This window comes from Oryzias latipes, chromosome 12 (assembly GCF_053564925.1).
Source record: "Oryzias latipes strain Hd-rR chromosome 12, Olatipes_Hd-rR_3.1".
NCBI classification, from domain to species: Eukaryota; Metazoa; Chordata; class Actinopteri; order Beloniformes; family Adrianichthyidae; genus Oryzias; species Oryzias latipes.
In genome coordinates this window covers 17,977,749-17,990,673 of record NC_136248.1, presented here as the reverse complement: position 1 = coordinate 17,990,673, position 12,925 = coordinate 17,977,749, and the positions used below count along the sequence as shown (strand labels likewise).

Sequence of the window (12,925 nt, the reverse complement as noted above, 5' to 3'; positions counted from 1 at the left end):
GACCAAATATTACGGTCCTTATTTATTTCTATTGACCCACATTAGAAGTTGGTCAAAAGAGAAAGAAAAATCGTATTCCCTTAAACACTCAGTAATTTAAATACAAAAAAAGATAAAAATTGACTAATAATTTCACAAAACTAAACTCCAAGTTACATTCAAGAGTCTATGTGCACAATAACACCAAGATCATCAGGCAGTAACGAAAACCCTCTCCATTAACAAACTGTGTATTTTGATGTTTGGCCTCGTCAGACCAGCCGTCCACATGTGTGGACATCACATCTTGAGACAGTTGTGTAGACGCTTAGCTCAAATATTAGCTCAGGGCTTAAGAGGTTAATGCTCTAGCTTTATGAAAGACACTCAAAGCACTGATCCATGTGCAAGATCCTACAGAAAAAAAGGAACACAGTTGAGTAATTATTCCTAGCTTCAATGTCTTAAGACAATATTTAACAACAGCAATAAAAAACAACCAAAATTTAACATTGAACTTCAAACCCTGTTGGTAATTGTCACAAACATTTATTGGTAATTTGCATGAAATGCTGAGTACACATTTAAAGTTTGTTCGTGTCACAGATCATGTTTTCACAACATGAGTTAGTGGTGCAAACTTTGTTATACTTTGCAATTTCACCATTAAAACACATACAAATACAACTGAAACTCTGTAAAAGGAATAAAAAACATGTCATGCAACTACCAAGACTCATTTTTAACAATAGCTTGAGAGTTTTAATACACTTCATACCACAGATGTACAGATACTTGTCTCTGCGTTTACATTTAAAAAGCTTTGGAAAAATACAAGTAAAATTGGCTGCTCTGAAGAGCTGGAAAAAGTTAGTGTGAAGGAGGAGGTATCATGATGTGGGCTGCTTTTTACCTTTAAGTGTGAGTCTCTAGCAAACAGTAAAAAGCCAATTTTCTTTTTAACAAAAGATTTTGGACAACGCAGCACTTCCAGCTTTGCACAAGCTGCACAGTAGTTCCTTCACCAGATTATTTGACATGACCTGATATTTGGCCTAAAAGGATATGAAGATGCCAATCTCACAAAAACACTTTAAAACCTTCAGGAAAGTGTTTGAACAAAAGTGGAAGCTGCATCATCACAGTTCCTTTTACCGTAACTTTGCAGGTGTCCAAATCATTTTTGTGCATTCTGTCTAAACACACGGCTTTCAATCACTAAACATTAAGTTTTATCATTCAAAAAGTTTTTGTAAGTGGGCAAATACAAAAACAATGAAAAACAGGGCATTCATAATGTTATAATTTAAGACACTTATAAATTCAACTCTGTATGAAATAGAATTATGTGTACTCAAACTGAAATAAAACAATATAATGTATATTATCACAGTTATTTTAGTGCAACATGCCAAGTAAAATAGAAAAAAAAATATATTCCTGGCTTCATAAGCTACATTTCCCACAAAAAAAGTACATTTAAGCAATAAAATCAAATTCTGCAAATGTTTTTTTTTGCAAAAGTCTTTAGTCTTTGGGAAAAGGTTAATTATTTTATTGTTAGTTTTCCTATACATATAAACACAAAACTGACATAAAAAAGTGATCAAATGGTCAGGTTTTCCTTAAAACTGCTTCGAGTAACTGGTCCCCCCCCCCCACAATTCAAACTCTTATAGTTAGATTTTACTCTACTTTATTATAGAAAGCGGCTTAAAAAAATGGTAGAACCTTTAAAAATGACAGTAACTGCATTTTCTTTGTTAGATGCAAGATAAAAGTACAGACCTTCTTGTTTTGTTTTAGTTTCACAAACAGCTTGGAAAGCAGCTTTCAGGTCATCAGTGGTCACATGTGGATTAATGTCAGAAATACTGGAGCCACAAAAACAGTCAAAGTAACACTGCAGACACACCGGCTGTTTTCTCAACTGTCTGGTTTTACGATGAAAGCAGCGGCTGACGCTCTGCAGAAGTGCTCTGGAAAAAGAAATAGCAAAACGTCATTATACTGTCACTCTTTTCCCCATTTGGGATTTATTTATGGGGAAATATTCCCCTTAGTATTAACAAAAATAAATAAGTAAACTTTCTGTATTTTATCCCTGAAGAACACCACAGGGGCAAATTTGGCTGCTTATTTTTTACTTTTAATATTTTCTTCTTTTTTTATATTTGTATATGTTTATTTTTTATGTTGTAGCTGCTGTTAATTCCTGCTACCCAAAATGAACCAAAATGATCAAATTAAGAACTAAACTGCTCTCGAGTAAAGACACGAAGAAATTATGAACCTCTCTGTTTTACTATATTATATTTACCGTTTTATTTTAATTTTTTAACATAATTAAATGAAAATTCTGTGATTTTAGTGAGTGAATTCGCCTATCAATGGGCTTTGGCCTGTTAGCGAATATGTATAAACAAAAAAATAAATAAATGCACGTTTTGCATTGAGTTAAAAGCCTTTTGGATCCTTTCTGATATTTTCCATCACATTTCACGGAAGTTTGGCTTCATTGACGGACATAGGGGGTCGACCTCCTGCACTCACCTCTGGGACTTTCTGTCGACACATGGCGATCATGAAGATTCCCCCCAGAAGGATGCCGAGACCAATCAGAATGAAGGGGATGTTCTCCAGAACGTTCTTCTCGACGACAACCACATGCAGCTTCTGGACCGACGCGTCGTCAATGAGAACGCTCTGATGTTCCATTAAAAAAGAGAGAGAGAAAAAAACGCCTTCACTTCTGACCGTCACTTTACATCAGCTACAAAAGTAATAAAATACTAATCAACTTTGTTTTTAATGTTTATCAAATGTTTAATCTTTTAAACAAAAATAATGTTAATAAAATACAACAGTAATGAATGAAATTAGTTTTATGGTTCCTTTTTTTACACTCAAAAGTATAGATAAAGGAAATTCTAGTTTAATAGCTTAAAAAAATAAAGCAAAATTGCTTGATTTAAAAAGAACAGTTTAAAAAAAAAAGTCAACTTTAGCATTTCTCTTTCTTGGATGTGTTTAGTGTGACTTTTATGGAAACAAATCAGGCTAAGGTTGATGATAAATGTTTTTTTTTTCTTTTTAAATCTAACCTTTAGATTTTTCCTTTGCTTCTAAAGATTGATCAAAAGATTATGACAATTTTATTTAGATAAGAAGCTTCATATCATCGTTTGTAAAACACAACATGTATTTGTGCAGAAAAGTAACACAAAGAAATCCTTAGCTGTGTTTGTACCTCATTGAGATAAACCACAGGGAAGATGAGCGTCCTCACATTTCCTGTTTGACTGAAAGAAAGAACATGCACATTTTTCCTTAAACAAAAAAACATATTAATGAAAATATTTCATCATCAGTAAAAAATTACAAATGTATTTTCAATATTAAGATACATCTTCTGAATGGTTTTACTTTGACTTCACTCGTCCTGCTTTGTGCATCAGCTTTTGTAATTGCAAAATTATTTGAAATTTAAAGAAAAATTCAAAGCTGAAGTGCAAAATCTACGTTTTTGACACTGTTGACACGTTGAAGGTCAACATTAAACAAACTGTGTCCTGCTAACACACCCACTCTGCAGGAGTGACTGCGTTAGCGTAAGGTCTATTTCTTGTTTTCCTCAGTTGAGTCAAAAAACCTGCTGACTAACACTTCCTTTCACCTCAGGATGGAAGATTACAACATGAAGGGATAGGGAGAGAGTGTGGAAGGAAATAATGTCACTAAATAGCTGAAAAAACCCCAACAACATTCAAGTTTGACAATCAATAGTTGGGTGACCTGTTCCCGCTCACCCAGTTTTGCAAACAGTCCCTGCTTTGGCCTACTTTGCGAGGTCAGCTTGGGCTGTCGCCTTGAGTTTCCGTGGTCACATTTTTGTCTAACCTGACGATCTGTCAAACTGTCCTCAAGCCCCTTCTCTTTCAAGAATGATGTCTTCAAATGGGTAAGAGTTCAGCCCAAAGTATGAGTGGCTTCTCCCACATTTTGCTTCCTTAAAAAGGATTCAAACATGCTGATCTTTGCAAAAATAATGAATCACAAAATATCTGTCACCTCTGGTCATTGTGCTTGTGGTAATATGGTTTTATTAGAAAAAACAACCCCAGCTTTGCAAGGAAACGTGAGAATTCAGTGATCTAAATGATCTGGTTTTGTTTTTAAAGCAAAACTGAATCCTGCCAACTTCTTGTTGAATGAGTCCAGAATTGCTTCCGTTGTCATTTTCTTCATTTGTAATTTTAGTTATTATTGTTTTTTAAGTGCATTTTTTGCATTATTACTCATCCACGGTATATGTTGTTTTTAATAGAGCTTTGGCAATAAAGGATCAACAAAGTTCTGCCCTTTTTCTATTCTATTTTTAAGGCTAACATTACAAGATAAAGAAGAAAACAAAACAACCACACATTATGATGCAACCACCACCTTGCTTCACTATGGAGTTGGCTGTGTTTGTGCCACATGTGGGTTTAATGACACATTGAACTTAAAACCAGTTATATACTGAACTTAATTGTGACTTGTTCTAGAAAACTAACTATAGTGAGCTTATTTGAACTTTATTGCACCATGTGAACTAGAGTGACCTAATGGGATGATTCCTGATGGTACCTGGCAGCACCCATATCCTTATCAAAGTTATCACAGCACAGGGAGAAAATGTGTGTACGTGTGTTTGTGTATTAATTTTAATTTTAATCATTTATTAATAAAAAGCAAAAGAATCAATTCTCCTTTTTAAAAATAAAAAAGTAACTTTTTTATCAGACGTGCATGCACACACAACAAAAAGAGCTGCATATGTCCAAAAGTTCAACATTTATGATGACGGTGGCATAACTGCCTTTTATCTTACAACAAACAGTTCCAAGACATGCACAGTCATTATTAATGTGTTCTAGCTTTTGCAGAAGCTAAAGTGACAGATAGATTTGTTGAAGTTGAGATGTTTGGCCGTTTTAAGTGAATACCTGAAGGTTTCAATTTGCTCCACATAGACGTTGATCTGGAGGCGCTTGGCTGCTTGGAGGAGGAATCCTGTTAACTGCAAAGCAAGTCAACCAAGTTGCTATTATTAATTAGACATTCTATCAATGCCATGTTTTTTGTCATATATTGTTTTACATTTAACACACCACAAAAGGGATAATTATCAAAACAAACTTGTTTTCTTCACATTTTAATACACTTTTTTTAAACATTTGACAAATAAATGTGGATTTTATGCATTTTTATGATATTTTTGAAACCTAAATTGGTTGTAGGATGTTGTTGTTGCAGGTAAAGGCGTCCGAGTGGTAAAGTTGCATAGGAGCTCAGAGTTACATCATTGGTCTAAAGTCCTAACAATCTCTTGTAGTGGTGCAGCTATAATAGGAAGGTTATACTGACAGAAAAGCAGCGTAACATAGTTTAAAACATGTTTAAAGTTGCAAGCAACTGGGTTAAGGCATGTTTAAACATCTGTCATGCTAGAAGGTCAAAAACTAGTTCCTTCAGATGACACTAATTACATCTTTGCGGGCCTAAAGGGAAACATATGGAAAGTTGATTAAAACTGAAGGAAAAAAAATAGATTTCATAACACGGGTCATTCACTTTAAGCTTCTATGTTTGGATCTATTAAGCAATGGCCCATGATAAGAAAACTATTTATAACTAAAGTTTTGTTTGCTTAGCCTGAGGGAGCAGTGGAACTGTAAGCATCCCATTGAATTTCGCCCCCAAAATGACAAATCTTCCATTTTATTTAGCAAATAGATGGTAGAACTCGCTGTCAAACAGAATACAGAACAGAATCAAAGAGATTCTGCACGGCCCAAAACAACATCTGCATCTCTTCCCTCATATTAACCTTTCAGAATTCTGTATAATTGAGGGATAAACAGGTGAGCAGATGTCCACGGCGAAGTGATTCGTTATCGTGGACTGACCTGCTGCTCAACGTGGTTATGACAGAATCACTCATGATAAGAGCTGTAAGGCCTTATCTCTGGTGACAGCTCCGTACCAAGCAACTCTGCTTTAATTTTTAACCACCGTCTGTAAGAGCAGCTGTGTTTTCTGGTTGCTGTTGGCCAAACAAACAACGCTGAGAGTCTACCATCTAGTGGTATCGTTTCATACAACTGCTTCAGAAAATGTGTTGTACTTTAACAACAGAGAAAAGTAAAAAAAAATGAATGGATTCCCACCGGGTGGACATCGATCGTCGTCTCGTGCTGTTCCTTCACAGGCTTCATGCCGAAAACACTCTGCACGTATTTTGCGTCTGCCTGATAGAAGTGTGGCGAGGACATGATGATGGGGGCTCCTAAATAAAAAAAGTGTCCGTGCAAACAACCAGAATTGGTGTCAATCAGACATAAAAGGTATCCGATAATAGGGTCTCAAAAGACTACAAACTTTCGCACCTTGTTTACACGCGCTGACGTTGAGCAGGCCAGAGCCGAGGCAGTTTCCCGCGGGCACGCAGAAGCCTGCGTTGGCCGGGTTCACGCTCTCATTGGCAAACACCTCACTGGGGAGGATGAAGCGATACCCGGGGATCCCTTTCACGCTCACATCATCCTCATACACCGCATACAAAGACCTTTAAAACAAAAAAGGCACGATTGTTCATTTTCAGCTGCCAACTGGGATTTCTGCAAAGCTTAATTCCTAATAGGCTTTACATTTGTTCGGAGTTTGAGCTCGTTTACAGAAAACCTTTTATGCAAAAATGTTTAAAGGTTCTCCAATTGGGTTATTGCTTTTTTTAACCTTTGTCTTGAGTGCACTGTAAAGCTCACTCATTTCACATGGACCGACTTTCCTAGTTCTGGTAAACAGAAATACATTGGTATTTGTTTGCTTTAGCAGCTCTAATCAAGTCTTGGGATTAACTGTGGCCTCGTTTAAAAAGCTAACGCTAATAAGAGAACAGAACCAGTCAGACTAAATTGGCATTCGTAATCCAATCTGCAGACCTGCATAATGCTGAAGAAGGAGATTAGAAAAAAGCATTGGGTGAGTCTTTTCAGCAGCAGGTTCAAGCTAAAACCACAGGTGCTGAATCTGCAACTGTGGTCTTAAATGCAAGTTTTTTTTGGAATACGTCAGCTGGAAATTGTAAAAACTGTTCATAATCCTAAAACTACAAGTGTTAATAAAATGTCAATAAACCGACAACGTGCAGGTCTCATTTCTTGAATGAACACAACTGTGGAGGAATTGGGCGCCTCACCTGCACAGCTCAGAGGAGAAAATTCGAAGCAACTCGTTTTTGGTGATGACCGGGTGAAAAGAGGCGCCATTGGTTCCATTAATCATGTTGCACTCCTTAGATGTCCACCAATTCAAAGAGCTGAAACAGCAAAAAGAAGAAAAAAAAAGGTATTTGCAGGGGGAAAAAAAGGCTTCTCAGACTTAAATAACACACCTTCTATCCATTTCACTTTTGATTTTGTTAGCTTGGAGTCTGGTTTGACACTATTATAGCTTCTTATGACTGAAACCTAGACTTTTCTTTGTATTTGCCATAAGGAAATAGATGATACCACGTAAAAAATTCACTGTCACTCATGACGTTCCTTAAGATACATTCTGTTTTTATTACATTTATTGTTAGAATAAAAAAAAAAGTGTGTTATAAAAACTTTGATAGTTAAAAAACAAAACAGGCCATTACCTTTCGCCATTCCATGTTGAAACGCGAGCAAAGTCCTCGTAGCTCTGCTGGCCAGTGAAGAACACGTACTGCCCATCGTTTGAAGCATTGGTCTGTAAATAAAAAAGCACGGTTTATTTCATTCAGTAGAGTTACAAAAGTTTGGATCATGTTTTACTGGACAAAAAAACTCAAGACCTTATAGAAGAGTCCAAAAACATCGTCCAACTCTGGTCTGAAAAGCTTGAGGGCTTTCAGCAAACCATCTTCATAACCCCACAGGAGCTCCCCCACGGTGTGTGTGCTGAACAGGCCTTCACCACTTGACCTCATGTAGGCAGAAATCAGGTTGGCTTCCAAAGTTGAGTCTTTGAACATCTCCATCACAGTCTGCCACATAAACAAGGACAGACAAGAAGATAAGTTAAAAAAAGTGGTGATATTTCCCTGATAGATCACTGAAAAGGATGTTTCAAGCTATTCCGTTTTGTTCTGAATGTGCTCTTTTGTCTGACAAAAAGTTTTTGCTTGATATGTATTTTACATAAACTGTTTCTATTTTCTCTTATTGCAATAATATTACTTTAATAGTAATAATATTAATGCAGATACGAACTACTTAAAGGGCCTCTACCACGCAAAATCAACCTTTTGAACTTTTAAGTGCATTGTAATGTTCATTTGTCTATTTATAGGCACTTTGATACTTTTAACTCAATCAATATAGGAATAATACAACTCTTCACTCTAGATGGACAATAAGTTTATTGGAACAACTACAAAATCACAATATACAACATTTTTAAAAAATTCATTTTTACATAAAAATACAAACATTTAACTAATTTGTATGTTATTTATCAAAAAGCCTTTACCGTCTCCAAGTCTTTGACATTTACAATTATTCCTAGGTGTAAGGGTAAAAGTAAGACTTTATTTGTGTTTATTCAAACTATTTTTTGGAATTCTACTAATTCTTTACAAACGTTATCTTATATTTATTAATCAAATTTAACATTTTGCCCATTTAAAAAAAAAGACAGTATTGAAACAAAACAGTCATACGTGCAACGCATATATAAATACGGCCTTTTCACATTTCACTTGTGTGTTTATATTCTAACTTTCTTCCCCCTTTTTTAAAAAGATTTTTTGCATTACAAACCTAAAATGCAAAGTTTGGGATGACTAAGCAAGGACATCTTGTTTTCAAGTGCACAAGTATAATCTCGTCAGATTACAGTAGTGCACGTACAGAGAGGGTTTATATCAGAAACTAACCTTATCACCACCCCATTATTTTTTTTCAACTCTTCATTTACAGACATGTTTGAGTCTTTGATATTAATCCCAAACATCATATAAAATGGCTTTCTTGGACTTACCACAGCAGGGATGTTAACAGTTCGGATAAGGTCACTCTCTGGACCTCGTGACATGTTAAGCTGAAAAATGTACGTTTTAGTGTTGACAGCTGCTACTTTAGTGCCATTTTCAAGAAAGGCCACCTCCTCCATGGGTCGATACTCTCTGTACAGACAGAAAAGGATAAAAAAAATGTACAAAGGGGACAGAATTTAGTATAAAGTCACTGCAAGAGTTACGGCCATCATAAACTGAATTTACTTTTGATTTGCCTTTATTAAAAGGCATGTTTCTTCAAAAAAAATACTCTTAGATACTGACATATGGATAGAGACTAAATATTTTATCTATTTAGCAACAAAGAACGTTGTTGTGACAAAACATAAAGTCACAATCTGGTTTAAAGTCCAACTATATTTTTATTTAAAATTGTTCCCAGTGGGTCTTTTAATCATGATTATGCAGTTTTTAGCCAAAATTTTAAAAAGACTGTGTCGTTTTTTAGGACATATTTTCTGAAGAAGTGGAAGAAGTTCATGAGAAATTCACTGTTGGCATGAAAGTAACCTTCTGCTGATATCCCAGCATCCCTTTTTTATTTTTTAACACGCCCTGCCGCTCGCTTACAGCCCCTCACAACCCTTAGCTAACATTAGCAGTGCAACAAAAATCCCAAGCAATATTGGAGCCATTCAGCCGTACAGTGTTGCGTCAGATGCCAGCTCAGACATGGAAAATTAAGACATTAAGGTACCTATTTGTCTGCAAGTGGATCCACCAGAATAAAGTTGAGCAGGGAGACTTTAGGCGACTTTGTTTCAGTTGCGTCACAACTGAGGGGTTTTACAAACATTGTTTTTTAATCTGCTCCAGATTCACCATTATTGAAAATAAAGAAATACTCCAAAATCCAGTTTTAAGCCTGAATTGTTATATGTATGTCCTCCATCATGAGAAAATCCAACAAGAACATCTTAAAAACACAGAAAAAACAGTTTGTCTTACATTTTTCGTGTAATTGGGTCAAGATGTCTTCACTGACATCTCTTTTTTATGCCTTTGTCATGTGTGATCTAGTGTGGAGGTATCAGTTGCATTTCCTTGTTTTGTATGCGAAAGGCTGGTTGTTATCTAACTGCTTAGATATGTACTACTAACTTTTCCTAGCAGCTTCTCTTTCTGTTGAGTAATAGACTTTGTTCCCATCATCTATTGCTTTTTTAGAACCATTTCCTTTAGCCTAGTTTTGACTCATGTTGATGCAACGTTATAACAATAGAGAAACCTCTTTGACACTGTTGTCTCACCTATATGTGTAGGGTCCCAGCTCCACCACAGCCGGCCTTTCCCCTTTGAGTACCTCTTCAGGATTGGTGAGATTGAAGAAGTAAAACTGCATGTATATAGGTGCAGGCGGATCTGCCCAAGCCTCAAATGCGTCTGTTCCATTTTTAAGGACAACCTCCTACAGGGAACAAAGGGCAGTGGGTTAAAAAAGAATATGAGTAATCTGCTGATTTAAACTGACTCACATCACAAGGCAGTAGCAGTGACATCAGTTTTTAATCAATTCCCTTGAGATCTATAGTATAATTCTTGAGGAAAATCAACAATAATGGAGAGTGTGGAACCACAAGTAAACAAAATTAAGCATTTCCAGTCGCAAAATTAGTGACAGAAAAAGAAGATAAATGTGTTTACTTGACTGTTACTTACACCACAATCAAAGAAAACCAGGACAAAATTGGCGACGGACTTAATTTCAATACATTTGTAATAGGAGTAGCTACATTAACTAAAACACCAGTTGGGGAAATATCAAGCGCCGTGGCTTATACGGATACACAATTTACGAGATCCCACAAAGGACAATTTTAAAAAGACGATTTGCTATTATGACAACTTAACAAGCGAGTTGTCAGGGGAAAAAATACTTAACACGCGAGAGCTATAGTTAGCCTAACGTCGATCATGGATATAGGGTGGGATGCGCTTACCGTTTCAACAAACGATTGCAATAAATGTGGAAACACTCCAGACAAAACCAAAGCAATGCCGACAATCAGCATTAGCATAGAAAACACCCCGGTGCCGTATACGCAACATGTTTTCAGAAGCATAATGAAAACAGCAGAATAATTAAATGTCCGTGAGCGTCCACTGACAGGAGCTAAAGTGCGCTGTTTTTGTTTTGATCAGAGTGCCCTTGTCCCAGGAACTCACTCGATGGATTTAATGTTCGCATCCGGAATGAAATTGAGCGCCACCACAACTTCCGGTTTCTTCTAGTGCTGAGAGCAGCGAATAATTGAAGACAATAAAACTCATTTAATGTAAAGGTAACGACTTAATTTCTGAATTTGGAAGTTATAATAATTAACTAGTTTATCAGATTTAGCTCTAATAGTGGCTTCTAAGCACACAAATTTATAAGCTCCAGTTTTCAAAAGGCACATTTCTTGGCAAGCTTAAGGCTTTATTCTTGACCCCTTTTGTATAATTTCTTTGAAAATTACCATTTTTTTTTAAATGTTAGCATCATGGTCATTATTTTTGAAGGATGATGTATTTACGTGCGACCAACACAAAAAGTATTGAAGATTCACGTTGGTCAAACTAATACGTCCAGCCAAGGTGCGCATTGCTGCATTCCCACACATATTTTATTTTAAGTGCGTCCAAGGTTGCATTTTGTTATTGGCCGCACCTTTTTTAAAGTAAACTTAAAGTCCCATTATCTGTCACGCACAGAGATGCGTGAAATGTGTTCTCCGCATTTGATCCATCCCATGGAAGAGCGGTGAGCTGCAGAAAGTAACAGCCTCAGGATCCATTAGGTGGTTTAACTCTAACCGTCATCCTTACCTTAACCCTTCACCTGGGTCCGTGCAGATACTGAAAATGTTTGGGCATAGCCGCGCATACCTCGAAAATTACGTATAAATAGACACTTTTATTAAGGCAAAGTAGGCTTTAAAATCAGAGACACATAGAAAATAGTGCATATTACACAGACGCATTTTAATTGTCAATATAGTCAGGGCAAAAAGAAACAATTAAAAAAAAGATATACAGAAAAAAAGCTAAACCCATACATTTCTTCTCTTTACCAAGTACATTTTTAAGCAATTTATAACTTTTAAAACATTTCTGTAGTGTAAACATTTTACAATTAACATGTACGCACTCTCAGTGTACTGCATGAAACACAGTTCAATCAAAACGCGTTTGCTTTAATTTTCTATTAGAAAGTCAAGTAAGTCCGCGGTTTTATATAAAGAAAATAATTTAATTTGAATACATTACGTTTATTTCTCAATATGACAAAACGTTTCTCCACTAGATGTCACTGTCCTAACACACAATGCAACAACATGGCGTTCATCTTTTGTTGCCAGTAAACTGGAACTATTGTGGTTGTTGAGTCCAAATTCCCTCCAAATGTGCCCATACATATACGTATAACCAGCACATACGTATAACCAGACTATGAAAAGTTGTCTTTGTCATTATTGGGATGCCTTTCAGTGCTCTAGCTTCTGTCTGTTCACATCTGTCTGTTCACAATAAAAAAACAAATTCTGATTTATAATTCTGACATATGTGTCTGAAATAAAATAAATAATTTGGTGAAGATAACACACAAAAGAAAACTGTTCAAAATGTTACCATTGTCCTTGATTTATGGTTGCTCAGATAGTGTGACTTGGTGTCAAAACTTAATCTCCCACATCAGCTCTATAGTCAAATCAGCAATACAGCTTTATGTCCCAAGCATGTTCCTACGTGCATTATAACACTTTCTTGTTGCAACATGAGACCATAACATCAATATGCCTTGACTGATGAGCCAAGCTTCTTAATTTATGGGTTCGAAAACAGTAACTTAAGAAAATAGGAAGTATTGCACCGAAA

General features: G+C 36.0%; 1 protein-coding gene across 1 annotated transcript; it reads right to left on the bottom strand.

Annotated features, from left to right (window-relative positions):
• Positions 1–508: 508 nt before the first annotated feature.
• Positions 509–11,282, bottom strand: scarb2c (scavenger receptor class B, member 2c). Its single transcript, XM_004074821.5, has 12 exons — positions 11,008–11,282; positions 10,318–10,475; positions 9,031–9,175; positions 7,844–8,035; positions 7,667–7,758; positions 7,223–7,342; positions 6,411–6,589; positions 6,192–6,310; positions 4,968–5,041; positions 3,230–3,281; positions 2,533–2,685; positions 509–1,958 (listed from the first exon to the last, which is right to left on the bottom strand). The coding sequence occupies exons 1-12, from the start codon at positions 11,128–11,130 to the stop codon at positions 1,920–1,922; spliced, it is 1,446 nt and encodes a 481-aa protein (XP_004074869.1). The 5' UTR covers positions 11,131–11,282; the 3' UTR covers positions 509–1,919.
• Between the last annotated feature and the right edge of the window lie 1,643 nt (positions 11,283–12,925).